Source organism: Pongo abelii, chromosome 1 (genome assembly GCF_028885655.2).
Source record: "Pongo abelii isolate AG06213 chromosome 1, NHGRI_mPonAbe1-v2.0_pri, whole genome shotgun sequence".
Taxonomy (NCBI): domain Eukaryota; kingdom Metazoa; phylum Chordata; class Mammalia; order Primates; family Hominidae; genus Pongo; species Pongo abelii.
In genome coordinates, this window is record NC_071985.2 from 16,808,179 (window position 1) to 16,834,448 (window position 26,270).

At 40.3% G+C, this 26,270-nt stretch overlaps 1 protein-coding gene across 12 annotated transcripts in view; it reads left to right on the forward strand.

The window, feature by feature from the left end:
- Window positions 1–26,270, forward strand: part of SIPA1L2 (signal induced proliferation associated 1 like 2) — a 237,895-nt gene that overhangs the window by 129,133 nt on the left and 82,492 nt on the right. For all 12 annotated transcript variants that reach the window (XM_054561462.2, XM_054561454.2, XM_054561433.2 and 9 more), the window contains 4 exons: window positions 12,081–12,214; window positions 14,670–14,858; window positions 21,754–21,928; window positions 25,988–26,091. In XM_054561462.2, the coding sequence (XP_054417437.1) occupies window positions 12,081–12,214; window positions 14,670–14,858; window positions 21,754–21,928; window positions 25,988–26,091 (602 nt within the window). The remainder of the gene's footprint in view (window positions 1–12,080; window positions 12,215–14,669; window positions 14,859–21,753; window positions 21,929–25,987; window positions 26,092–26,270) is intronic.

Here is a 26,270-nt window from a genome sequence, read left to right on the forward strand (position 1 = left end):
ATGAGATTCAGCACCAAGGGCTATGGTCACATGGGCTCCATGTGGCTGTCGGTGGAAAACACCGGGGCTTTCTCTCTTGCAGAGGTGCCGTATCTGGACAGTCACAGTTCCCATACACCACAGTGCTGTAGGAACCTGCAAAAGGGCTGTATGCTATTTCAAAACCTACTGACCCTCTAGCCCCAAAAAGTCTTCAGTCAGTTACTGGGGAAGAAGAACGAATGCCCTATTATTTCCCTGGGAAAAGGAATAAGACTTAATATTTCTTTGCAGTTTGACTCACATGGCGTTTAACTGACAACACTTGTTGGCATTTTGCTGCTGGTACGGTAAGTTGGAAGTAAAGGTCTTTGGAGCATTAGTTCTTAAATAATGTAGAAACTTAGTTTAAACACTTTGTTTAGATCCAAAATTTATTTCATTATTTGTCCCACTTAATTAAAATAAAAGCTGGACAGCCATCCTGTTATCAGTGGGCTCCACCTCTCTCCTTTGAAGTGGTGAGGCCTTTCATGCTTTCCTAATGTTTTCTTCTTCCTTTTGAGCAAATACTAACAATTACAGATTATGAAAAGAAGCCTTTAATAATCTGCCTTCCTTCTTCAGTCTTTGCATTTTTCACTCTAGCTTTCCTTGAAATCATGTTTTTCAAGATACTGTTTTTATGTCAAGGACACATTTGTTGTCTCATCTTTAAGTTGTGTTCACTTTCCTGTATTAATTAATTTTTGTAATTTAAACCTTTGCATGAATTTTTTTAGCCTTGAGCTGCTTTCCATGAGAGAACACTAGAGTCGGACTGCCTGGGTTTGCATCCTCACTGTCCCACCAGATTGTGACTTTGAGCGAGTCACTTAACCTTTCTGCCTCAGTGTTGTCTCTAAGAATAGTTGTGCCTCCTCATAAGTAGACAGGATGAACTGAGTTTATTTTTGTGAAAGATATTTAATATTATTGTCTTCACTGTAATGCTTTGGATTTTTCAAGCTTAGCAAATACCTTGGTTAAATTTGGGTCAAGAGCAAAAATTTACATGACAAAAATCTATGTTTTTCAAAACTTCATGGCAAATTCGGTAATTTAATCTACGAAACACTAACAAAGATGTTTGATACTTCTTGAGGTTGTTGAGTTACTTTTTTTTTTTTTTCTGAGATGGAGCCTTGCTCTGTTGCCCAGGCTGGAGTGCAGTGGCGTGATCTCGGCTCACTGCAACCTCCGCCTCCCAGGTTCATGCACTTCTCATGCCTCAGTCTCCCGAGTAGCTGGGACTACAAGCACACACCACTGTGCCTGGCTAGTTCATTTATTTTTAGTAGAGACGGGGTTCGCCATGTTGGCCAGGCTGGTCTTGAGCTCCTAGCCTCAAGTGATCCACCTGCCTCGGCCTCCCAAAGTGCTGGGATTGCAGGTGTGAGCCACTGCTCCCAGCCTGTTGAATTACTCTTGTTTTTTGTTTGTTTGTTTGTTTTGTTTTGTTGTTGTTGTTTTTTGTTTTGAGATGGAGTCTCGCTCCATCTCATAGGCTGGAGTGCAGTGGCACAATCTTGGCTCACTACAACCTCTGCCTCCCGGGTTCAAGCGATTCTCCTGCCTCAGCCTCCTGAGTAGCTGGGATTACAGACATGCACCACCACACTCAGCTTATTTATTAGTTTTTTTAGGTTTATTGTAGAGACTGGGCCTTGCAGTGATGCCCAGACTGATCTCAAACTCTTGGACTCAAGCAATCCTCCTCCTTCTGCCTCCCAAAGTGCTGGGATTATAGGCCCGAGCCACCATGCCCTGCCCTCATTTATTTACTTATTGTCCCCTTTTCACTTTTTAAAAAATAACTCTAGAGTGTTCGAAAAAAGGGAAGTGATTTAAAATACACATAATTGTTTGGAGAGAAAGGTGAAAGAAGATACATCGTAGCTAGGAATTGAAAGAGCATTTAACTGCCTATGTAACCCAGATCAGCAGAGAGCAGGCAAGTAAATGATCAACTGGTGGTTGAGAGAACAAAGAACCTTTAAAATGCATTTTATGGCAAAATAGCAAGCTAGCTTCTGCTGTGCATATTAACAAAGTAAAGGACTAGGGGGTACAGGTGCACAGTTGTTTGTGGTCTTGGTGTACTTATAAATGGTGCTGTGGTCACTGGATGCTAACAGCTTTGATAAATCCTGTAAGGCAGAGCTGTGAGTGAATGTCTTTTACGTACCTGGCCTCAGGAGGCCCTGCAGAGATGTGATCCTTAACTGGTCAATTCATTAGTGAGTTACCACTGAAACCTCTCTTCTAAGGTATCACCGTATCTAGAAACAGCTTTAGGGCTAGGGTCCAATGTACCACCCCTGCCCCCATTTTTTTTCTCTGTGAGCTAAAATTGTTATTTATTTCTTTACTGAACAGCCACAATGCACCACAGAAATGCACTGAATCTCATCTTCATTTCCTGCACTGCAATCTTGTTAGCTGATTTTTTTATCTTGCACTGTTGTATTTGCATGATAGGTGGATTTTCATTCAGCTTCTCAACAGTCTTTTCATACCTTCTGTTCTGCCAAGGAAGGATTTCATTTTATTCACCCTTGAAGCAATTTTATGGAAATCATCTGCCTGGAATAAGAACAGGCTCTGGGTGGGTGAGGGTCTGAATGCACACAACCCTGAGAAGCCTTGCTTGTTGTCCTCTGCTCAAGATGGGAAGGGCGTCTTGCCATGCAGATAAACAAGGAGGTCTTTCCCAAAAGGGGGATGCAGGATATCCTTTGAAAAGGGCAACTTTTTCCTTCCTGGTTGTTATGGGAGGGGGCACAGTCTCTGTATGTCCTAATGGTATGTTGGAGATGCCCTTTATAAAAGCTAGGCAGCGTCTTACATTATTGAATAGAAGATTTTGATTTCTTTGGAAACACATCTGGGTAACCTGCTGTATTCCTTGGTGAAACCAAAAGCATGGCAAGCCCTTAGAAGATGGTTAGGAGACATAAAAGCTGTAAGTCTGCAGGTGTGATGCTTGTAAACAACAGGAACTTCATCTGTGTGTTTGCAATAAGAAAGTGGATGTCTGTGTGAGACAGAGAGAGGAAAATGGGTCTGTGACATAGATTGGCAAGGTAGGCATGAAGGGAATTTTTTTTTTTAATTCACCTGCCATCTTTGATAAAAAGGGGAATATACAAATTTTGGATTCCCGAACTTTTAAAAGTATAATTTATGATAGAAATTACTCAATGAGGTATATATACACCACTTCTTAAAAAAGACTTCTGTGAGTGCAGTGTAACCTCTCCAGGTGATTCTGGGTCAGCATTTTGAGATTAAAAGTGGGAATTACCTTCAGGCTGACCCATGAACTGTGCCAGAGTTTTGGGCTCAAAATCAAAATACTCGATGACGCGATTTATTTTGTGTGCACTCCATTTTGTTTTGATTTCTTTTTTTTTGCCAGTAACATGCCTGCTGTCAACTATAATACCCCTCCCAGGTCAATGATGGTGTTACATGGATTAGATATATTAGGAGCCGGGAGGATTCTGAGGTTAAGAAAGGTTCTGTAACTAACCCGAGGTTAAGCACATGATAAGTATCAAAGCCCAGATTAGGCAACCAGTAAGTAAGCTTTTTATAATTATAACATTGCGCAGTAAATGGGTTTGAGACTGCTGGTTAAATAAGGCAAATTGAAAACATGTTGTCTCTTCCCCTTCCAGAATACCAATAAAAATGACAGTGAAGGAATTTTAAAAATGGGCATAATGCCACAAAATAAAAAAGCACCAGGGAGAAGCAGCCGAAGGAAGGCAGGGTATATGAAAGCAGGTAGAAGAACAAGGCCACTCCTAGTAGGTTGAGAGAGCCACAGCCTCCTGTGTCCCCCGTCATGGGTGGTCGTGAGGGAAGAGGGTAGAGGCCGTCAAGAAGTGAGTCAGGCCGTGCCACAGAGCCAGGCACCCTTGGAGAAGGGCTTAGGGGAGTGAAAACGGGGCTGGTTACATGTTTTATAAAAGGCCAGATTCTCTCTCCTCCCCCTATAGCCAGTTTACTATTTGCCCCTCTCCCAGGTGGGAAATAAGATTTATTCTGGAGAAATCGAACAACAGGCCCAGCAAAGGGCCGGACTAAGGCACTTAACTAAAGTGGGAACTTAGTGAAAGTCAACATAATGAGGTGCTCAGCCCCACCCCATTATTTGAGCTCAATATTTCTAGACAGGAGACTGGAGGTGCCTTCCCTGGGACACTCACTGGCCCAAGAAGAAGATGCGCCTGTCTGATGGCTGGGCCCTGCCTGACCAGCCTAACAAGGCACAGCTCAGAGATACGGGAGGGTCAGTGCCAGACCACATCAATATGATGAATATTGTAATAAAGTGAGTCACACAATGTTTTGGGTTTCACAGTGCATATAAAAGTTGTTTATACTGTAGTCTACTATGCAGATAGTGCTATATCTAAAAGAACAGTGTACATATCTTAATGTAAAAATACTTCATTGCATTAGCCGGGTGTGGTGGTGGGCGCCTGTAGTCCCAGCTACTCAGGAGGCTGAGGCAGGAGAATGTCGTGAACCTGGGAGGCAGAGCTTGCAGTGAGCTGAGATTGCGCCACTGCACTCCAGCCTGGGCGACAGAGCGAGATTCCGTCTCAAAAAAAAAAAAAAAAAAAACTTCATTGCTAAAAAGTGCTAACAATCACCTGAGCCTTCAGCAAGTCAACCTTTCTTCTGATGGAGGATCATGCCTCTACATTGATGGCTGTTGGCTGATCAGGATGGTGGGTGTTGAAGGTTAGGGTGGCTGTGACAATTTCTTAAAACAACAGTGAAGTTTGCCACATTGATTGAATCTTTCTTTTAGGAAAGATTTTTCCGTAGCATACGATGCTATTTGATAGCATTTGACCTACAGTAGAACGTCTTTCAAAATTGAAAACCCTGCCACTGTTGAATCTACCAAGTTTATGCAATATTCTAAATTCTTTGTTGTTATTTCAACAGCGTTCACAGCATCTTCACCAGGAGTGGATTCCATCAAAAGAAACCACTTTCTTTGCTCATCCATAAAAAGCAACTCCTCATCTGTATAAATTTGATCATGAGATTATAGCAATTCAATCAGATCTTCAGGCTCAATTTCTAATTCTAGTTCTCTTGCTATTTCTACCACATCTGCCGTACTTCCTCCAGTGAACTCTTGAATCCCTCAAAGTCATCCACGAGGGTTGGAGCCACCTTCTAAATTTCTGTTAAGTTTATATTTTAACATCCTCTCATGAATCATAAACGTTCTTAATGGCATCTGGAATGATGAATCCCTTCCAGGTTTCCAATTTTATCTGCCCAAATCCATCAAGAGGAATCTCTATTTATGGCGGCTATAGCCTTACAAAATGTATTTCTTAAATAATAAGACTTAAAAGCCAGAAATACTCTGATTCATGGGCTACAGAATGAATGTGGTGTTAGCAGGCCTGAAAACAACAGTAATCTCCTTATATATTTCCATCAGAGCTCTTGGGTGATGAGATGCGTTGTCAATAAGCAGTAATATTTTGAAAGGAATGTTTTTTGTCTCAGAACTAGTACTCAACAGTGGGCTTAAAATAGTCAGTAAACCAGGGAGGCTGAGGCAGGAGAATGGCGTCAACCCGGGAGATGGAGTTTGCAGTGAGCCAAAATCGTGCCACTGTACTGCAGCCTGGGCGACAGAGCGAGACTCTGTCTCAAAAATAAAAATAAAAATAAAAAAGTCAGTAAACCATACTGTAAACAGATGTGCTGTCATCCGGGCTTTGTTGTTCTGCTGATAGAGCACAGGGAGAGTAGTTTGGCATAATTCTTAAGGGCCCTAGGGTTTTCCGAATGATCAATAAGCATTGGCTTCAACTTAAAGCCACCAGCTGTGTTAGCCACTAGAAAGAGAGTCAAGCCTATCCTTTGAAGCTTTGAAACTAGGCATTGACATCCCCTCTCTAGCTATGAAAATTCTAGATGGCGTCTTCTTTTATTAGAAGGCTGTTTCATCTGTATTGAAAGTCTGTTGTTTATTGTAGCCACTGTCATCTGTTATCTTACCTAAATAACTTGCTGGCTAACTTGGTATAGCTTCACTCCGTCAGCACTTCCTGCTTCACCTTGCACTTACCTCATGGAAATAGCTTCTTACCTTAAGCCTCGTGAACCAGCCTCTGCTAGCTTCCAATTTTTCTTCTGCGCCTTCGTCACCTCTGTCAGCCTTCATAGAATTGAAGAGATAGGGCCTTGCTCTGGGTTAGGCTTTTGCTTAAGGGAGTGTTGTAACTGCTTTTGTCTTCTATCCAGACCACTCTGACTTTCTTCATATCAGCAGTAAGGCTGTTTTGCTTCTTAATCATGTGTTCTCTGAAGTAGCACTTTTACTTTCTTTCAAGAACTTTTTCTTTGCATTCACTACTTGGTTCACTGTTTGGTCCAAGAGGCCTAGCTTTCAGCCTGTCTCAGCTTTTGACATGCCTTCCTCACTAAGCATAATCGTTTTTAGCTTTTCATTTAGAGTGAAACAGGTGTGACTCTTCCTTTCATTTTAACTCTTAGGGGCTATTGTAGGGTTATTATCTGGCCTGATTTCAATGTTACTGTGTCTCCAGGGAAAGTAGGGCAATTGAGTGTAATTTTTGTCTCTTTCCTATATTATTACCCCCACAGCACTAAAACATTTTGAAGCAGGCAGTGTTTGTATCCCCAGTATTTATCAGTTTCTGGCACACAGTTGAGACATCCACTGTTCAACATTTGAATAAGTGAATTAAAGTGGATTAAGTGTATTTGGAAGGCTAAATAGTGGCCTCCAGAGATGTCCAGGTCCTAATCCCTGGAATTTGTGTACGCTCCCTCATATGGCAACAGAGACTTTGCAGTTGTGGTTAAGTTAGGGATCTTGAGATAGGGAGATATCCTGGATTATCCAGATGGGACTGGCTGGGACCTAAATGCAATCACAGGTGTCCTTATAGGAGGAAAACAGAGGGAAATTTGACTACAGAAGAGAAAGGCAATGTGACCACTGCAACAAGATGCTAGGCTGCTTGCTGTGAAGATGGAGGAAGGGCCATGAGCCAAGAAACGTAAGGAATGTAGGTCTAGAAGCTGGAGAAGGCAAGGAAATGGATTTTTCCTCTAGAGCTGCCCAGGGGAATGCAGTCACTCCAGAACCTTGATTTTTGCTTATTGAAACTGACTTCTGAGCTCCAGAGCTGTGTGCAGTAAATGGAGTTGTTTTAAGCCAGAAGTTTATTAGAAATTTGGAAATTTGTTACAGCAGTAGGACATGATAGGTCTATTGCCATGTAAGTTCCAATAGATATATAAGTTCTCAGTTTTATAAATACTTCAAGAAATTGTATTGCTCCGGTCACTGAGAGAAATGCCTGCTGCAGCCTCCAAGATGCTTCACACTGTCTTATCACTTCCTGGCATGAAATGAGCTACCTCCTTGTTTTTATTTCAGTATTCCTGCTTGAGGTCAGATATAACCATTGCTTTTGGACAATACCAGAGGAGGCTACTTTTAGTTCAGTGATTCAAGAACAGTTTATTAGGCACCTGTCATTTATTAGGCACTATAACACTAGGGCCTCGTGATGTAAAATTGGAAGGATTTGGCCTTTTTGGAGGTGAGGGGAGTATTTCCAATGGAAATGATGTTTGGATTGAGTCTTGAATGATGAGTAAGAAGAATGTCAAGTGAAGAAAAGTAGAAGACATTCCAGGCAGAGAGAGCAGGATTGGTGCCATGAACGGTGGAGTGTGCTTCCCTAGACCTTTGTGAGTCAGGGGATTTGCGAGAGAAGAGCCTGGAGGAAGCTTGGGATGATATCACTGAGGAATGTAAAGGAGAAGATGGGCGAGTAGATGGAAAGACAGAAGATAGACATTCTTATAAGTATAAAGACACAGACAGAATCAGAAAGGTCTAAGGCTGGAGTCTTGAGAAACACTCATGCTGTAAGGAGAGGCCAGAGGAGGAGCCATGCCGGACACCCCGAATGAAAGACCAGAAAGCAATCTCACCTGGAAAGGAGATGCCATAGTAGTGGAGGAGTAGAGGGCCCCAGACAAGAAGTGAGTGGCCACTGGTGTCACATAGCAGACAGCTCCGGCAGTAGGAGGCCTGGAAGATAGTTGAATTTGGCAACAAGACCTTGAGTGGAGCTATAGCATGGCAGAAAGTTTGATGCAGATTGAGGATTAAATAGTAATTAAGGAAACAGGAATGAGAGAGAAGGATGATGACTTGAGGAATAGGTACTGTCCCCACTGACAGGCTGTGGGGGAGTGAAATGGTCATGGCTTCTGTCTGTGCAGAAGGCCCTGTCCATTTGCAAGGACCACTGGCCCTTCCCCCCATTGACTCTGCCTCCCTCCAGTTTTTAAAACTGAAGGTATATTTTATGTACAGTAAAATTTATTTTTAAGATGTGCACTTCTGAGAGTTTTGAGAAGTAAATATGGTGTTTCCATTGCCGCAATCAGCGTAGAATAGCTTTGTGACCCCAGAACGTTCTCCCGTGCCTCCTCTGTAGTTGGCCCTTTGCTCTCCCTTCCAGCCCCTGGCAGCCATGGCTCTATTTTCTGCCCTTGTGGCACCTGCTGAGTATGAGAACAGTACACATATGATCATTTTATGTTGTCATGTATTAGAATTAGTGATTTGATTTTCTTAATCTGGGGCTCTCAATCTTACCATAAAAGGTAGTTTTATGTATTTACTCTTGTACTCCCTACAATAATTTGAAACTCTTTTGGATCTTGTTATGGGGCTCATCAAATACCAAATATAGAATTGAGTATTTTTGCAAGTAACTTTTTGAAATGTGTTATAAGAAGGAAGCTTTTGTCTTATGACTGTTGTATTTTTGTGCACTTTTTGAATATTTTTCTTAATGCATTTGGCTTATAATGCATTTGGCCCATTGAGGGAAAAATGAAAGTTATTGTCAGGATAGTTAACTAACTGCAACTGAGAATATTCCAAACTGATTTAGTTTTAAGTTTAAAAATGCATTTTCCATTGGATCTACTGCCATGGGTCCAGTTGTCACTAATGCCAGCTTAATATAGTGACAGTGTACTTAGTTTAGTAGTCTGAAGTAGACAATTAACTTTTAGTCTATGTTTTCATTGAATATCTTTTTTTTTTTTTTTTTTTTTTTTGCCTGCTTCTGGATCAGCTCTTCTTAAACCCAGATCTTTGTTTATGTATGCTTAATGTCACTGGAGCTTTTTATGTTTGTAATAGTTACCTTGGCCGTTATCAGTACACAATACAGCCATGCATCACTTAAGAACAGAAATATGTTCTGAGAAATGCATCCTTAGGCAATTTCATCATTGTGCAAATGCCGTAGAGTGTGCTTACAGAAACCTAGATGGGATAACCTGTACATGTGGGCTCTGTGGTATTGCATATTACTCCTAGGCTACAAACCTGCACAGCATGTTACTGTACTGAATACTGTAGGCAGTTGTAACACAATGGTAAGTATTTTTGTATCTAAACATAGAAAAGGTATAGTAAAAATACTGCATGAAAGATCAAAAGTGGTACACCTGTATAGGGCACTTACCATGAATGGAGCTTGCAGGACTGACTAAAAGCTGCTCTTCGTGAGTCAGTGATTGAGTAGTGAGTTAATGTAGGACATTGTGCTACTGCAGACTTTATAAACACTGTACATTAGACAACACTACATTTATAAAAAAAAATTTACTTAATAATTAACCTTAGCTTAACGGTAACTTTTCTACTTTATAACTTTATTTTTTTAACTTTTTTACTCTTTTGTAATAACACTTAGCTTAATGCACACATTGTACAATTGTACAAATATGCTTTCTTTATGTCTGTTATTTCTCATTCTGTAAGCTTTTTTCTACTTAAAAGAATTAACTTTTCTGAACTTTTTTTGGCTTTGAGTAATATGTTGGATTCCCACGTAATGACATCTCTAACATCACTAGACAATAGTTTCTCAGCCTCATGGTAATCTCGTGGGACCACCATTGGTATATGTGCTGCGTCGCTGACCAAAGCAGCATTATGCAGCATAAGGGATTTATTACCTACTAAAACAAATAGGCTAGTTTCCTTTTGTGCAAGTCTAGGACTATACCATGTCAATAATTCACCTTTCATCTTTTTTTTTTTTTTTTTGGAGACGGAGTCTTGCTCTGTTGCCCAGGCTGGAGTGCAGTGGGGCGATCTCGGCTCACTGCAAGCTCCACCTCCAGGGTTCACGCCATTCTCCTGCCTCAGCCTCCCGAGTAGCTGGGACTACAGACACCTGCTACCACGCCTGGCTAATTTTTTTTGTATTTTTAGTAGACCCGGGATTTCACCGTGTTAGCCAGGATGGTCTCGATCTCCTAACCTCGTGATCCGCCCGCCTCGGCCTCTCAAAGTGCTGGGATTACAGGCGTGAGCCACCGCGCCCGGCCCCTACCTTTCGTCTTTTAAAATAGTTTACTTGCTGTTTCTACCCCTGACTCTAAAGGGAAATAATGTCAGTACTAATCCCATTTGGTTGCAAACAGCAAATAGGTAAATGATTTGCCTTTTCAAGGTCTAGCCAGTATTCGTTAGTGGCTTTGGATAGTGTGTGTTCTGAGTGATTCAGGTGCTGTTTTCTTTTGCTGATCTCATTCTGTTTTCTACTTTCTCAGCAACATTTCTTATTCCTTCAGAAATCATTGTGGCAAGCATTGGCATAACCAAAAGCCTTTGGAATACCTATAGGTTTCCTTCAAGTTTGCAAATGTTCCCTGTATTATGTTTCTTTTTAGCCAAAACCTTAAGTCAGGGTGAAAAAAATCAATTTTTTGAGGATACACCTCGGAGAACGGACCTGGCAGCAGTTCATTAAGAAATAAATGAATAACACCTGGAGGTTTGCGTTTACCACCTGCTCACATGAATTATTGGTGTGATGGGGCTGCTAAAAATAGATAAATTTTTAAGCTGCATTAATAAGCATTTGGGTAATTGCTCCCACTATTTTGTGTGTTGAACCATATCTTGAATGTTGTGGTAAGTTCGGGTCATTTCAGAGGAAACATTTAAAAAGTTTGAAAGTTGCAATGAGATACTTTGGCTGCTTTTAACAGCTCACAGACAAGAAACCAGCAGTCTAAAGGGAGTTGCTCACAGAGCAGTAAGCTTCATGTCATTCGAAGGGTTCAGAATAGAGTATTTGCTTCATAAGTAGCGGCTATTTTCTGGAATGTTCTCCCCATGTTCCCATGGCTGAAACCATGCCCAAACATAGTGATTGCACATATGAGGAAGAGATGAATGACCATCTCTTAGGAAAGATGTCCTGGAAGGATCCCTGTGTTAGATGGACAGTATGGCTTCAGGTGCCACCCTTTCCATGTAGATGGACCAGTGATTTTATGTGAAAGAAATGATTAGCTGATGACATTTTAAACCAAGTTATAGGATTTGTGGATAAAATTTGACTTTAGAAACTAACTGACCTTTTATGTATTTTCTGTTGCTAAATTGTGCTCTAGACTTTATGAACATTATAAGCTTTATAAACATTATGCTGTTTTAGTGACATTGTAATGAAAAGGCAATCTTAGCTACACCACTGATCACCAAGATTAATCTGGCTGGCTTGTGTGGCTACTTAGGTCACCTCTGGTGCCCTCACTGCATAAAAGATGATGACTTTCCCAGACGGAAGGAAACTGTTTTCAATATTGATTCTACAAGTAGCCATGTTCCTCTTTTGACAGTTTCTAAGAATGACAATACCTCTTTCTGATGATGCTATTGACATGATCACAAAATAACAATTTTGGGTTAGGGAGGCTTTTGCTGTTCATGAACTAGTGAAAAGCAGAATGAGAGGAGGAAGTAATTGAAAATGCGATGTAGGCGTGCATCCGAACTGGAAACCAGAAGATTTGATGAAACAAATACAAGGAGATCATTGTGTATGAGCTATGTGGTATTTCTTCAGAGATTTGATACACAAACTAAGAGATATCCATCCTGCTCTTTGTTCCTTTTTCATTCTTTTGATGCCACTCTCTCTCTTCCATTATAGAGCACCAAAACTACTTTGGAATAGATGAAAACCTTGGTCCAGTGGCAGTCAGCATCCGGAGAGAGAAGGTGGAAGATGCCAAGGAGAAAGAAGGATCCCAGTTCAACTACAGGGTAGCTTTCAGGACAAGTGAGGTAATGGGGCTGCTTGCCATTGTTATTGGGCTAAAGTCTAAACCTCCTTTGATGTTACTGCTTCAGTTTGTTTTAGATGGGGTACTTAATTTATTTTTTTCATGTTAATGATTGCAACATGTAAGATAATTAAAAAGGGCATTGCAGTATTTTATTCTAAATGAAAAATTTGGAAACATGCCATGGATATTAAGTGGCTGTATTAGTTCATTCTCACACTACTATAAAGAACCACCTGAGACTGGGTAATTTATGAAGAAAAGGTTTAATTGACTCACAGTTCCGCAGGCTTAACAAGAAACCTGACTGGGAGGCCTCAAGAAACTTACAATCATGACGGAAGGTGAAGAGGAAGCAAGCACATCTTACCATGGTGGAGCAGGACAGAGAAAGAGTAAAGGGGGAAGGGCCACACACTTTTAAACCATCCGATCTTGAGAGAACTCACTCACTGTCATGAGAACAGCAAGGAGAAAATTCACCTCTGTGATCCAATCACCCCTACGAGGCCTCTTCTCCAGTTTGACATGAGATTTGGGCAGGGACACAAATCTAACCCGTATCATTTTGCCCCCGGCCCCTCCCGAATTTTATTTCCTTCTCACATTGCAACAATTATTCCTTCTCAGCAGTCCCCTAGTCTTAACTCATTCCAGCATTAACTCAAGTCCACAGAACAAAGTCTCATCTGAGACAAAGCAAGTCCCTTCCATTGATGAGCCTGTAAAATCAACAAGTTAGTTACTTCCAAGATGCAGTGGGGGTACAGGGATGGGTAAATGTTCCTGTTCCAAATGGGAGAAATTGGCCAAAACGAGGGGGCTACAGGCCCCATGCAAGTCCAAAACCCAGCAGGACAGTCATTACTACCCACGCTTTGTTACATTGAGGACCCAGGTTAGATTCTTCCTTGTCTTGCTTTTAGTGGAAAGTGAGATTCTTGTATAAATTACACAACATGTATAGCTAAATAGGTAGATATTGATTTATATAAAGAATTAAGTCTGAAGCTGGGCATGGTGACACATGCCTATAGTCCCAGCTACTCAGGAGGCTGGGGTGGGAGGATGGCTTGAGCTCAGGAGTTGAGGCTGTAGGGCAGTATGGTTACACCTATGAATAGGCCCTGCACTCCAGCCTGGGCAATATAGCAAGACCCTATCTCTTAAAAAAGAAAAGAATTAGATCTGTCCAGCACTTTAGGTTTTATCCTTTTAGTTCATTTTAATTAGAGGGATATATATTTGGCAGATATTCCAGAATATGTATTTTGGTTAACTGCTTCTAGATCAGAGAAAACACAGAGCCCTTTTCTAGTTTCCGGCTGCATGAACATGTGTACCCCTGTTCATCTTATCTAGTACATAGGTGTCCCAGTGACCTAGGCTCTATTCTAGGTATATGTGAGATAAAGCCCCTCTCCTAAAGTGACATATTTTAGTTACAGACCTATGCAGTTCAGTTCAGTAGCCACTAGCCGCAGGTGGCTACTTAAATTAAATTTAAATACTTAATTTAATTTAAATGTTAAATTTAAAATAACTAAACAAAATTAGAAATCCTTTTCCTTAGGGACATTAGTGATTTAGAGTGTTCAATAGTTGATGTGGCTAGGGGCTCCTGTATTAGTATAGATAGAGAACATTGTCCTTATTGCAGATAGTTCTGTTGGCCAGTGTTATGGAATATTATGTAAACGTTAGGTATCCTTATGACTGCCATCAACCCAGCTCCTGTTGTTAGTAGTCTGAGGACTCTTACCAGAGTCAGAGAGAGGTTGGATTAGAACCAGGTCTCTTGATTTATGGTTCTGGGGTTTTCTCTCTCATCATATAAGATCTTAGGCATGTGCTCCAAATATTGATTGCATGTTTCTGTGGTGAATTTGAGGACACCTAAAAAGTCATGAGACAAAATTTAGTGGCAGTTTTCTCAGCCCTGAATCACCCTGCCCATGGATACCACTGGCTGCTGCTCCCCTGTTCAGCCTCGGGGATGGTCACTATGGAAAATTAAATCTAAGATAAGAAAGGAAGGGGAAGAAAAGAAGATGGAGAGATAGGAGAAAGGGAGGATGGAAGAAGAGTGATCATGGTCAGGTCCAGGATCATCATGTCTGGTTTCCTGTCTGTGTAAACCTTCTCACGTGGGTTCAGAGTTGTAGGAATGTCCTGATTTTCATAGCATTGCTCTGCCTTGTTTCTCCTCATTCTTAGGCATACATCTGCTCATTTCCATTCCGCCTGGCTTGTTCCTGATCTTTGTATACTGTTACTGTTTAAAGACTCCTTGAGTGTTGATTTTGTTTCCTTAAGTGGAACACTGTAGCGCCTTTCACTACACTCAGAAAGAGCCTTGCTTCTCTTTTTCCTGTCTTAAGGCAGCCAAACAGTTAGGCTGTGAGTAGGTAATTGAGAATCAATATTAACCGAAGTCTTATGTTTTGTCACTGCAGCTTACAACACTGAGAGGAGCAATTTTAGAAGATGCTATACCCTCTACTGCTAGGCATGGTACCGCACGAGGACTACCTCTCAAAGAAGTTTTGGAATACGTCATTCCAGAGCTGAGCATTCAGTGTCTGCGACAGGCTTCCAACTCACCCAAGGTCTCAGAGCAGCTGCTCAAGCTTGATGAACAAGGGGTGTGTATAATGTGAGATTGTATGTTTGTGTGTGAATTTGGGTCTGTTTCTAAAAGTTTTGGAATTTTCCCATCTGTCTTTCTTGTAAGATCATTTATTTTAAATGACTCAGAACATTTTCTCTTTAGTTTTTCCCAAATATGTTTTTATACTAGTTTAGAAACATGATGCCATTATAATGTAACACACCTCCTGCTGAGTTGTGAATTTTTGTTATTACCAAGGTTTTGGTGTGTCCCAGCTTGCAAGAGTGCATCTGATTGCATGATTAATAGAAGTCAATAGTAGTTTTTTTCCAGGGTTTAAAAATCTCTTACGGCCCTTTCCCTGAACCAACATTTATTCCTGTCTACTATGTGGAAGGCATCATGCTGACAGATGGGTGTGAACAGCAAGCATTAGGAAGATTGAAGCTGACTAAGACCTAGTCCCTGGCCTCTGGGGACAGTAAGACTAAGAGCAGAAAGGCCTCTCCAAGGCAGAATCTGGTAAGAGATCTTGGAGAGGTGTAAATGTAGTGAGTACCTTGGGGAAAGAAGAAATAACATCTGGCTGGGCAACACTCCTGAAAAGGTGGCATTTTAACTAGGTCTTTGGACTTGGATAGAATTCTAAGAGGGAGACATGAGTAGTTGCTGTTTTAGGAACTATGACTAGTTTCTTTACAAAGAGAAGAGAGGTGGTGAGGTGGGGTGGGGTAGGAGAAGTAAGTTGAGACTAGAACAAATGAGACCTGGAATGCTAGGCCAAGGAGATTGCCCTTGATTCAGGAGGCAGTGGGGAGCCATCGAAGGTTTTCCATTAGGATGTGACGTGATCAGAGCTGTATTTTAGGAAGATTATTCTGGTAGAAGGGAATTGTACAGGCTGATGAAGATAGAGACTGATGGCTATGTGGAGATCAATTATGTGATTATTGACATTGTCCAGGAGAGAATTAATGATGAACAGGATTGAGATGGTGGTTCAGAATATGGAAAAAAGGTCTTTAAGTTTCAGGTGCCAAATAACTGATAGAGGAAACTGAGCAGTACATGCTCAAGTGCATGCAATTTATTTTAAATGAGTGGATTTGTTTGTAAAGCCATGATCTTAAAAAGTCAGTGACCATGTATATTTTCAGAATTTCCCAAGTAGGATTCTTCTGCATGTTTTAGAGGGAATATGAGGTATTTCCTGGTTGACCAAATAATACTGTGGTTAAAGTCGAATATTTGACACCTCAGATGGCTAGAATTCTAAAAGTGATGAAACTAATTGGTCTAACAAGTTAACACTGCATTATTAGCAAAAAGAAGCAGATATTGTAACACTCAGAATGAATAATCTTGAGATCTGTCTGTCTCAGGAATGAAAGCTGACATATTAAAAAAAAAAACCATACTCTAAACTTGAGCAGGTGACTTCTAAAATTATGTAATACACAGAATAGGTTTACCATTATGACTGGTAAAGTATGTGGAATATATGAAATGTTCATGAAACATATATATGAACAATATATGAAGTGTTCATGAAACAGTTGATGAAAACATGTTATGGCGGGATAGAGAGGATACATCGGGGTGGGTTGAAAGTGCTCAAAGTTCGGGCAGCCTTGATGAGAAAAATAGCATTCATTTGCATGTTGTAAGAGAGTTGGTGAAAAGAACTTGCCACCCATGTGGTAGGTAGTTCTTGATCCCTTTGTAGGATATGTCAGTTCTCCCTTTAAAATATATCACTGTACTACAGAGCAGGTGCCTAGTGGGTGAGGCACTCATTTGGTCCCCTGAGGCTGCTCTAGAAAGTTTTACAGATGGTTGGTGTTCCCCAGAAGCCCTCAGGGCTCTGCCACTGCCACCATCTAGGGCTTCTTTTACTGAGCAGTGAAAAGAGACATCATGGCAGCTACAAGTTGACTGATGTAACCATCAGTCTCTATCCTCATCAGCCTGTTTTAGGCATCAGTAAATGTGGCTACCTTTCTTCTACTAGAAGAATCTTCCTAAAATACAGCTGTGATCTGCCACATCCTAATGGAAAGCTTTCGATGGCCCCCTGTTGTCTTCTGAATCAAGTGCAAGCTCCTTTCGAATGTCTTTGTAGTCAGATAGATCTAGAAGCTATCCCAGGCAGTTCTAAAAACCAGGCATTTTAAGTATTTTTACTGAACACCTGTTTACAGTCTGATGTCAATGAATGAATTTAGAAAATGGGATTCTGCTTTGATAAAACCACTGCATTTCATATCTCTAGTAGTAGTTCATGGGCTTTTCTTTAGATTTTATATTTGTTTGACTTTGGTATACTTTTCTTAATGATGTTCAAACTTAAGCACAATGTGCCATTTTAACTCCCTAAAACTCTTAATGGTATCAGATTCCCATTGTACATGAGGAAAACATACTGTTTTATGTTCATCTTTAAAAGAGATTGGGCAGCTTTTTTAACATCCCAGTTTCTAAAGAATCCTTACAAATCGCCACTAACCTGTTAGGGTGGTGGAGAGTTTATTCCAAGCGGTGCTGTTTCTTTATTCATTTTCTTAATAGTAAATCTTCCCAGGAAGAGATGGGGCAATTTTGTTATTGTTCTAAAGGTTTGTTAATCTTGAAATTATATTTAAAATACAACCTAATTATGGGCCGGGTGCGGTAGCTCATGCCTGTAATCCCAGCACTTTGGGAGGCCAAGGTGGGTGGATCATTTGAGGTCAGGAGTTCAAGACCAGCCTGGCCAGCATGGTGAAAACCCATCTGTACTAAGTATACAAAAATTAGCCGGGTGTGGTGGTGGGCACCTGTAATCTCAGCTACTAGGGAGGCTGAGGCAGGAGAATCGCTTGAACCAGGAGGCAGAGGTTGCAGTGAGCCAAGATCGCACCACTGCACTCCAGCCTGGGCGACAGAGTGAGACTCTGTCTCAAAAAAATATACGTGTGTGTGTGTAAGTGTGTGTGTGTAACCTAATTACATATATTGTTAGTTTCCTCTCTTTTGTAGTTTGCAGTCCATCCTGGTTTGTCATGTAGCCACTGAGTATATGTACTTCGTACAAGACAGTTTTCAGAAGTAGGAGATACTGTGGGTGTTTAGATCATTCCTTCTGTTCCTTCAGTTTGGTTAGATGTTTTGAGAAGGAAGACTCGAACACTGTGGAGAATTTTCAGGAAAGTAATTATTAAACAAGACATTTTGCTACTTTTTCTACATAATTTCACCTCTGCAGTTCTAAAACCCCATTTTTCCTTTTTAAAAAGACTATCCCAATGTGTTTAATAGGTAAACTCATAAAATTATAGAGGTTGACCAAAGTGTTATTTAGATGAATTATGACAGCTCACTATCTTAGAATATTATGAAATCCTTAACAGAGTTATTCATTGGTTCTTAAGGCCAACTGCCCCATTCCCCTCTTGTCCTCTCACCCCAGATATATATGTTTACTCAAATATCAGATTTGTTTCAACCGAAGTCAAGCAGGTCTAAATAAATGAGACTACATGCTTAGAACAAGTAGGCTGAGTCAGGAGAATGGAGGGGAAGGGATTTATTGCACACTCAAATATATGCTCGAGACAATTCTGAGGCTTTGTTTTTTTCTCACCTTCATTTGAATGTAAATTTTCTTGTCAATAATAACAAAGCTTCTGGCCTTGGAAATAGAGCAGCCAGTTTTTATCCTGTCTCAGAAAGAAAATGGGACGTTAGTTGGATCCTCTGCTGTCTGGGCAGTATGTATGTATGTCCAGCTGTCAGCACTGAAGCCATAGGGAATTTTGACAAGTGGATATTTTTAGTTTGCAGAAGTGTTTATGTCCAAATGCAAGCCTAGTTCTATCCCAGGACTGTGGGGCTGGCACAGCTCTTATCAAACAGTTAAATAAAGGTTTCTGCAGTAGACTTAAATGTTAGGCTTAGCTTGAAGTTTAATGAAGCCTTGGTTTGAGAGAATGAGGAATGTTAGTATATGGAATCTGGAGTCCCTCCTTTACTTTATATTATGATGGAGCTGAAGAAGTATGTTGCTAGCCTTCTGATATACCCCTGGAGTATTTAGTAGTTGATACCACATTTCAGTTGTTTCCAGGTTGCTGAAAGAGACTCTGGTGAGAGAGATATCTTTACTGAACATTTCATTCTGTTTCATTATTCATTTCATTATTGTTTTACTGGAATCAGCCCTTGTTGTAAACAAGCCACAGTTCTTTACTGTGAGTCACTGGAGATATTTCTGTCTCCTAAGTTTCACCTGGCAAACTGATCAAAAGTAGGCATGACTGGCAAATATCTGTGAGTGGTAAACTTGTACCACGCCATGTGTGTAGCAAGGTGTTTTCTTTGGAGCCAGAGTATGGCAGCTGTCCTAAGACATCTGAGGGCCTTGAAATCTGCTTTAGTCACATCCACTGATTCCCATGGGCCTAGGAGCTTCTTAGATGGAAATGCAAATCCTGTTCTAGATTCTGTTAGGATCTAGACACAGGCTGGTTTGTCCAATGGCTGGGAAGAGAGGGGTGTGAAGTTGACAGTACAACAGTCAGCAATGAGGTCTCATGAAATTTCAGTTGTCCAGTTGTTTGGCCTTTGCCTGAATGAGAGTTCACAAGAAACAGCAAGCCCACAAGGCTCTCCGAGTCAGAGAGGAAGTGTGCCAGGCTGGTGATGGCTCTGCTTGACATACCATGCACACCCTCGGCTCCCAAACAGCTCTACTCCAGGACTCCTCATTTAAGAGCTGGATGGGAGAAGAGGAAGGGGTTTCCTCTTGCAGATGCCAAAGCAGACTGAGGCAAGCTGTCTTTGTGTCCTGGGGCAATGGAGACAAAGATGGCCTTCAGATGACATGGCACATGGCACTGGCAGTGGTCTCAGGTGAGCAGCAGGTAAAGGAGCAGAGGATGGGCAAACAAGGACAGCAGCCACCAGGGCAGAGTGACCTCCGAGGATGAGGATGATGGTGCAGCAATTCTGCTGGGTGCAGAGGAAGCAGTGGGCACTGAGATGCACAGGCATTGGAGTGAGTTAGTATTCTGCAATATTAATGGTGGACTCTGATTACAGCCAGGGCCAAATAACTGGGGAGCTGAAATCCTCTTCTCACAGCGAAAGAGAAGTCAACTAACATCGTTGTCCATGATGGGAAGTAGTCATTTTCAGGCCACGTTTTAGTATTCATATAGATTCCAACAATCACAGATGTCACCAACATCTGTATAATAATTGTTAATCATAATAGTTTCTCTAATGCACTTTCAGATCCTGAAATTCTTCTGAGTCACTCAGGAGCAAATAATGTTTACAATAAAATGAGGTTAGGCATTTTTATTGTACTTAATATTTTTTGAAGATGATTGTCTATTCTCAGTAAATGTGGTATCTCATTGATTTGGATAATTGAGTTGATCAGAAACATTGATTGCTCAATCTCTGGGTGAATAGAAATTTTTCTTCTTGACCCTACTAAAGTAGTAGCTCAATAAATTCATAATGTTAGGTATTGAGTAGTGTATGCACACCATCTCATCCCCACACTCAAGGTACAGATCATTTTCCTCGCTATGTAATTAGGGATCTCCTGACCTTGACAGGGTCCCAAGGCCCATGAACTGCAGTGCCATAGCATCCACTGGTATAGGTAGCTGATTCAGTCAGATTGTAAACAGATGATATTTCCTTTTATAGTCTTCTCATAGCACTTAGTCAAGATCAGAATACATTCAGAATATATGGGTAGTTGACTCTACCTGCTCAACTCTAAGTTTATCCAGCATGTGGTAAATGTTTCCTGATGTCTGCTGAGGTCACCCAGGCAGATGTTGCATGCCTTTCTTGCATAGTATGTTGTCATTAGGTAATAATATGGATGAGACTGCTGTCATCACTTTGCTGCTCAAGGGAAATGATTATCATTTTGCCTTATTTTACTAAGACAGTCAGCTATGAATTTTGATTAAAGGTTCTGTTTTACAGCTTGATAATAAAAGTGAACAGTGTTGTGGATTGATGTCTTTGGGGAATTGGCGATGTCTGATAATCTGTCAGCCTTTCAGGCTCAGATTGCTGGTAGTAAGAATAAGAGCTCTGATTGCATGAGTGAGAAGTAGTTCCTCTTTGGGGGACATAAGAAAGGTATGAAAATGCCTCCAGTTTCTTACTGGCCTTGGGAGGAAGTCCCATGGCTTCCAGCATGAACCTGGCGTTGACTGTAAGATAGGAGGATTACAGCAGGAGCTCCTCAATTGCTATTAGATTCTTTGTGGTACACTGTATATTTAGCAGATGTTTTCAAGATAGTAAAAAATGTAACAAATGAATATAATTGTAAGCCAGAGTTACTTTTTTATGGCAACAAAACATTTTAATGTTTATATACATATATCATAATTTCCATTGGAATTCTGCCCTTACCAGACCTTAATTTGATTTGTTTTTTCCTTATAGTCTTACATATTTACGAGAAATATATAAAATTTAGATAAAGAAATAAAAGGTATTACTGGAGAGAAACACTTCAAAGTTTATAGCCTTTTTTTCTCTCCGACTTAGAAGATAATCCTAATTACTATATGAAGTGCGTAAGATTAAGTATTTCCACAGTTGTATTTTTAAGTAGATACTTGAACCTTGACTTCCTATCCTTTTTGGAAACCTGGCAAATCCCACATGGCCACAGCCATACATTTAATTTGTTAGGGTTTCTGACATGTCTTCAGCTGTATTCTGGGGTTTCTGGGTTATTATTTGTAGCATCTCACACAGTGGCAGTTGCCTACTCTTTTGCTTATTCACTTATGGGAATTGTTCTGGCATGCTTTCCTAGAACAATTCTCAGCTTCTGTAGTTTTAATTTTACTGGAAGTTAGCTCGTCTGATATGCTTTGCCAAGTAATTATATTTCTCCCCCATTTCAGCTGAGCTTTCAGCACAAGATCGGGATCCTTTATTGCAAAGCAGGCCAGAGCACAGAGGAAGAGATGTATAACAATGAGACGGCGGGACCAGCTTTTGAAGAATTCCTTGATCTTCTGGGCCAGAGAGTCCGACTGAAAGGATTTAGTAAATATCGAGCTCAGCTAGACAATAAGAGTAAGTTTAATGTTTGTGTGTGTGCACATTTTTAATTCTCCAAAGGTAGGCATGCTTCATAAATCCAAGTAAGTGATCACATGCCCTCCTGTTCCCAGCCCCAGAAGCAGCCTAGAAAGCTTATTTGGAATAGAGTTTAGATTTCCTCAGATGAACAAAGGAAACACATTTCTCAAGAGGTATGTGCTTCACGTTGTAAGCTCAAAGGGTCAATTCTTTTTCCTTTGTAACACCAGCAGAGAGATTCCCCAGTGTTTCATGAAGAATCGTTTAATATTTTCTTCTTTCTTTTACCCTAACCTCTTCTATTACACCCTTGTTTCAGTATACCAAGGACAAGCACTGCATTTATTTCTAAGAGAAAAAATATTAACACATCCATTCATGCTGTTATTGGGCTTATTTTGTTCATTTCCAGATTCATGATGTTAACCAGGGAGGTGGAACAGTGATTAAAAAGCTAATGCGTCTTCACACAATATCCCCTTATAACAGACTAGCACATGTACCCCCTGGATCTAAAACTTAAAAAAAAAAAAAGCTGATGCATCTTATTGTTCAAGGATTTTATTTAGATCCCCTTGAGTGGGACACCTACTAGCTGTACAGTGGCAGATTGACTGGCCAATCCAAAACATGGGCTTTATGCCCTCCTAGGATGCATGAATTTTTCTAATATCTACACATAGATAATCATGTTTCTCATGGTGTCTATAAGTTCTATATATTTTATCTTTGTGCTGTTATTTAGTTGCTAAGAGTATCTGAAATACCAGGCAGAGTAATTTGATGTATGTTGGAAAATTCTGCTTATTATCAAACAATTAAGTGTTCTCTCTTTGAATGAAAAGAGATGAACAGATAGTCTAAACTTGGAGGATCTGAAGGAGCTTCTTGCCCCGACTCCTAGTAGGAATGGTGAAGTGGAAGTTTTCTATGTGGGAGCGTCAGGGTGGGGCTGAGCTGGGATTGGAACCGAGGTGGCCTGATGCTGTGTCTTCCTGCCTTCTATTCTCCTTGGTCACCAAGCTCTGTCCCCAGGTCTACTCAACTTTGGGACTATCACTGATATTCCATCTGGATGAGGGTGGTGCCTATAGTGAGTTCTGTTTTTGGAAGTAGCAGGTACAGGATAGTTCACAAGCCCCTGCGAAGGTGTAAACGCACACATGGGCCCCCTAGTTGTCCTCTACACACGCCAGGGCTGGAGTTTGACTGTTAACGTTATATGTATAATGCCCATGCCTCAGAAATAATTCATGGTACCCAAAATATTAATATCTATATATTTTAAGAAAGACGAATGAGACCTTTTCTGATTTTCTTTTTTTTTTTTTCAAACTCCTCTTTTCTGTAAAGAACCATTCACCCCCTAGAGATGCTGATATTCTGTCCTTAAGGATGTCCCTCCAGGAGAACCACTGCTGATGTGAACTCTTATTACTGTGATTGTGTGTCGTCTCTCTTCAGTGAATTGGACTGAGAAAACATTTAAAGAATTTCTGATCTGTGTCGTCTGTAAAACTACAACATAAATAATCCAAGTATTTTCCTACATATAGAATTGACATTGGCTTTGCATTTTGATGACATAGGCCTTATCCTTGATACACTGCAGATGTAATATTAAGCACCTTAGCTTAAGGAGATGAGAACATAACAACTAGAGTTTGATATGTTGACTTTAATAATAAATCTGTAAGTTATTTTTATGAGCAAGGCATTCTGTGAGATGCAAAGAAGTCTGGCATTCTTTTAGTAGAGAGGAGATACGTAAGAATTAGGTGTGGGAGAATGGTCAGATAAAAATTATGTCTTTCGAGGAACAAATAAAAATCTTTCTTCTAGAATTTGGGGGACTTGAGTTCTGGTTAGAACTCTGTCTGCCCATAAGATTTAGATCAAATCTGGGCCTCAGATTCCTCACAAGGAAAGTTCAGGATGTTGGGCTAGAATATCTGGGATTTTCCTTTCACCTCTAAAATGGGTTGTTTCTCTCTTGAACACAAAATTAAATGGGATAGGAACATAGGGGATTTGAGCCACTAAGATGCTCTGTTAACTAGAGCAGAGTACAGAATCCCAGCCATGAAAAGCCTTTATTGAGCTAGGTGCAGAGAATGATAAAATTGATAGCCTGTATCCCTTTTTGAATAGAAATATTTATAGCAAACTCCAGAACAACAAGCCTTGTTAGTCTACATTCTCCATTACCTTGCTGATGTTTGACATACAGACTTTCAGAATATTTAATTTTAGAAATTCTTCTTTTAGTATGACTTGAGAAAGACATATTATTATCACATTTTAAGAAGTACATCCCCCCCCCGCCCGCAATGCATCTTTGTTTCTTCCTTGCAATTTCCTAAATCTGAAACCTGATATCAGTCAGCATTTCTCTTTCTGAATTTGAACCACCCCGATAGCAGTGTTGTGATGGGTGCCATTGAACATACCAGGCCTTCTCATCATCTAGCCTTTGGTTTTGTCATCAGTGAGTCCATTATTCATTGAAGGAGCATCCATCCTGCCCTGGGACTGTGCTTGCTCACATCCAGAGCCACGTTCACTGTCAAGGTTCTGAGCCAAGAGAATTAAAATGGAATGTTACTTTCTAAGAAGTCCTTTGAAAATAACATGTATGTGTTTTTAATGAATAGTTAAAAGGAATTTTTTTTTGGCAGGGCTGATTTATATATGACTTTTTAGATGAATATTCTCTCCATCTGTAAATTAATTTATTGGTAACTATATGTAAACACTAAGTATTCGCCTTATTCATGAAAAATGCCTTTTATGAATGTCTTTCGGAGCATCTAAGAACTCTATAGGATATTTTTTCTAGAGAGTTTTCAGGTCTGTTTCTGAATTGGATATAAATATTAGAAAGAAAGACATACTACAGGGTTCAGAAAGAAAATATTAAGTCCATGAAGGTTGAATGTTTTCGTGTTTTTAAAGTAAAAATTTAGATTTTTTAGATTAAAAAAAGATGAACTCAAAATGACTACTTAGAGGTTTCCCCAACAAACACAATGGAATAAATGATGTTAACAACACTGTTTCTTGTTGCTTAAAAAGTAGAGAAATGAGACTGTATAGATCAAGAATTGCCAAAGAAATTGAATTACATTTACATTTTCCTTTTTGTATATCTTTTTGTCTTCATTATCCATGTGCAAAAACTCATTCAGAACTTTACTCCAAAATTACTTAAGTATTTTATAGTCAGCAGGTTAGTTTCAATGTGTGAAACTCTCAATCTGAGATACTGTTATTAATAATACAGATGGAGTTTGAATTTACAAAGAATCATTCTCCTTTTCAAAAGATGAATAGTTTTATGATTAATAGGGTTTCAAATGTCATAGTTTTTTAACATATATGTCACTGGATAATATACTGTAAGTGATCACATTCATTCTCCATATTCTTCATGTGATGTATCACTGTACTTCCTGTTGAAAGGGAAAAAAAATAATTACATTCAGGGAAAGATATATTCAAAATAACATTTTTTGTTCTCATTTCCATATTCAATCAATCTTATTTCATTTTTCTGGGTTCTGGAAGATGAAGTGCCAAGAATAACTAAGAATTAACTGTAAACACACACACATACACACACACACACACACACACACACACAGATGCGTTCAGGCCATCTACCAGTTTGTCACGCCCTTCAGATAATTGCACCCAGACCTGCACCAGCTTCTCTTCTCCACTGGTCACCTGTGCACTTGGTGGCAAAAGCACTTCGCTTTCAGTGGATCACCTAAATCCACACTGTGAGGGCAAGAACAGAGAAGAAAAGTGAGGAAACTGAAGGTGCAGTAGAAAGCAGTGGAGAAGGAAAGGAGCCCCGCAGTCCACAGTCCTGGAGCGGGAGGTGGTAGAAACAGTGCTTGATGAAAGCTGGATGGGCAGCATCCAGATTCTGGTTGGGTAGAGCTTGGTGTTTTTTGTTTTTTGTTTTTGCAACAATAACCTTTTAAATATGAAAGCACTAATTTTGTAGTGGCTTACCTTGCTTCTGTAATTCATCTTTGTTTTCAGCTGATTCCACGGGCACGCACTCTCTCTATACCACATACAAAGACTACGAACTCATGTTCCACGTGTCAACCCTGCTTCCCTACATGCCCAACAACAGACAACAGGTATGTCCTCCCCAGCCTGGAGCTTTTTACCCTGAGTATGAAATCTGAGGTGGGCCCACTGATAATATTGATGCATGTAGAACTTGCAAAGAATCAGTGAGGGTTTTTCTTGAATAGCATTAATCATCTTTGACTCTGATCATTTGGAAGTATTTGGGCTTTAAAGGGCATATTGTTGC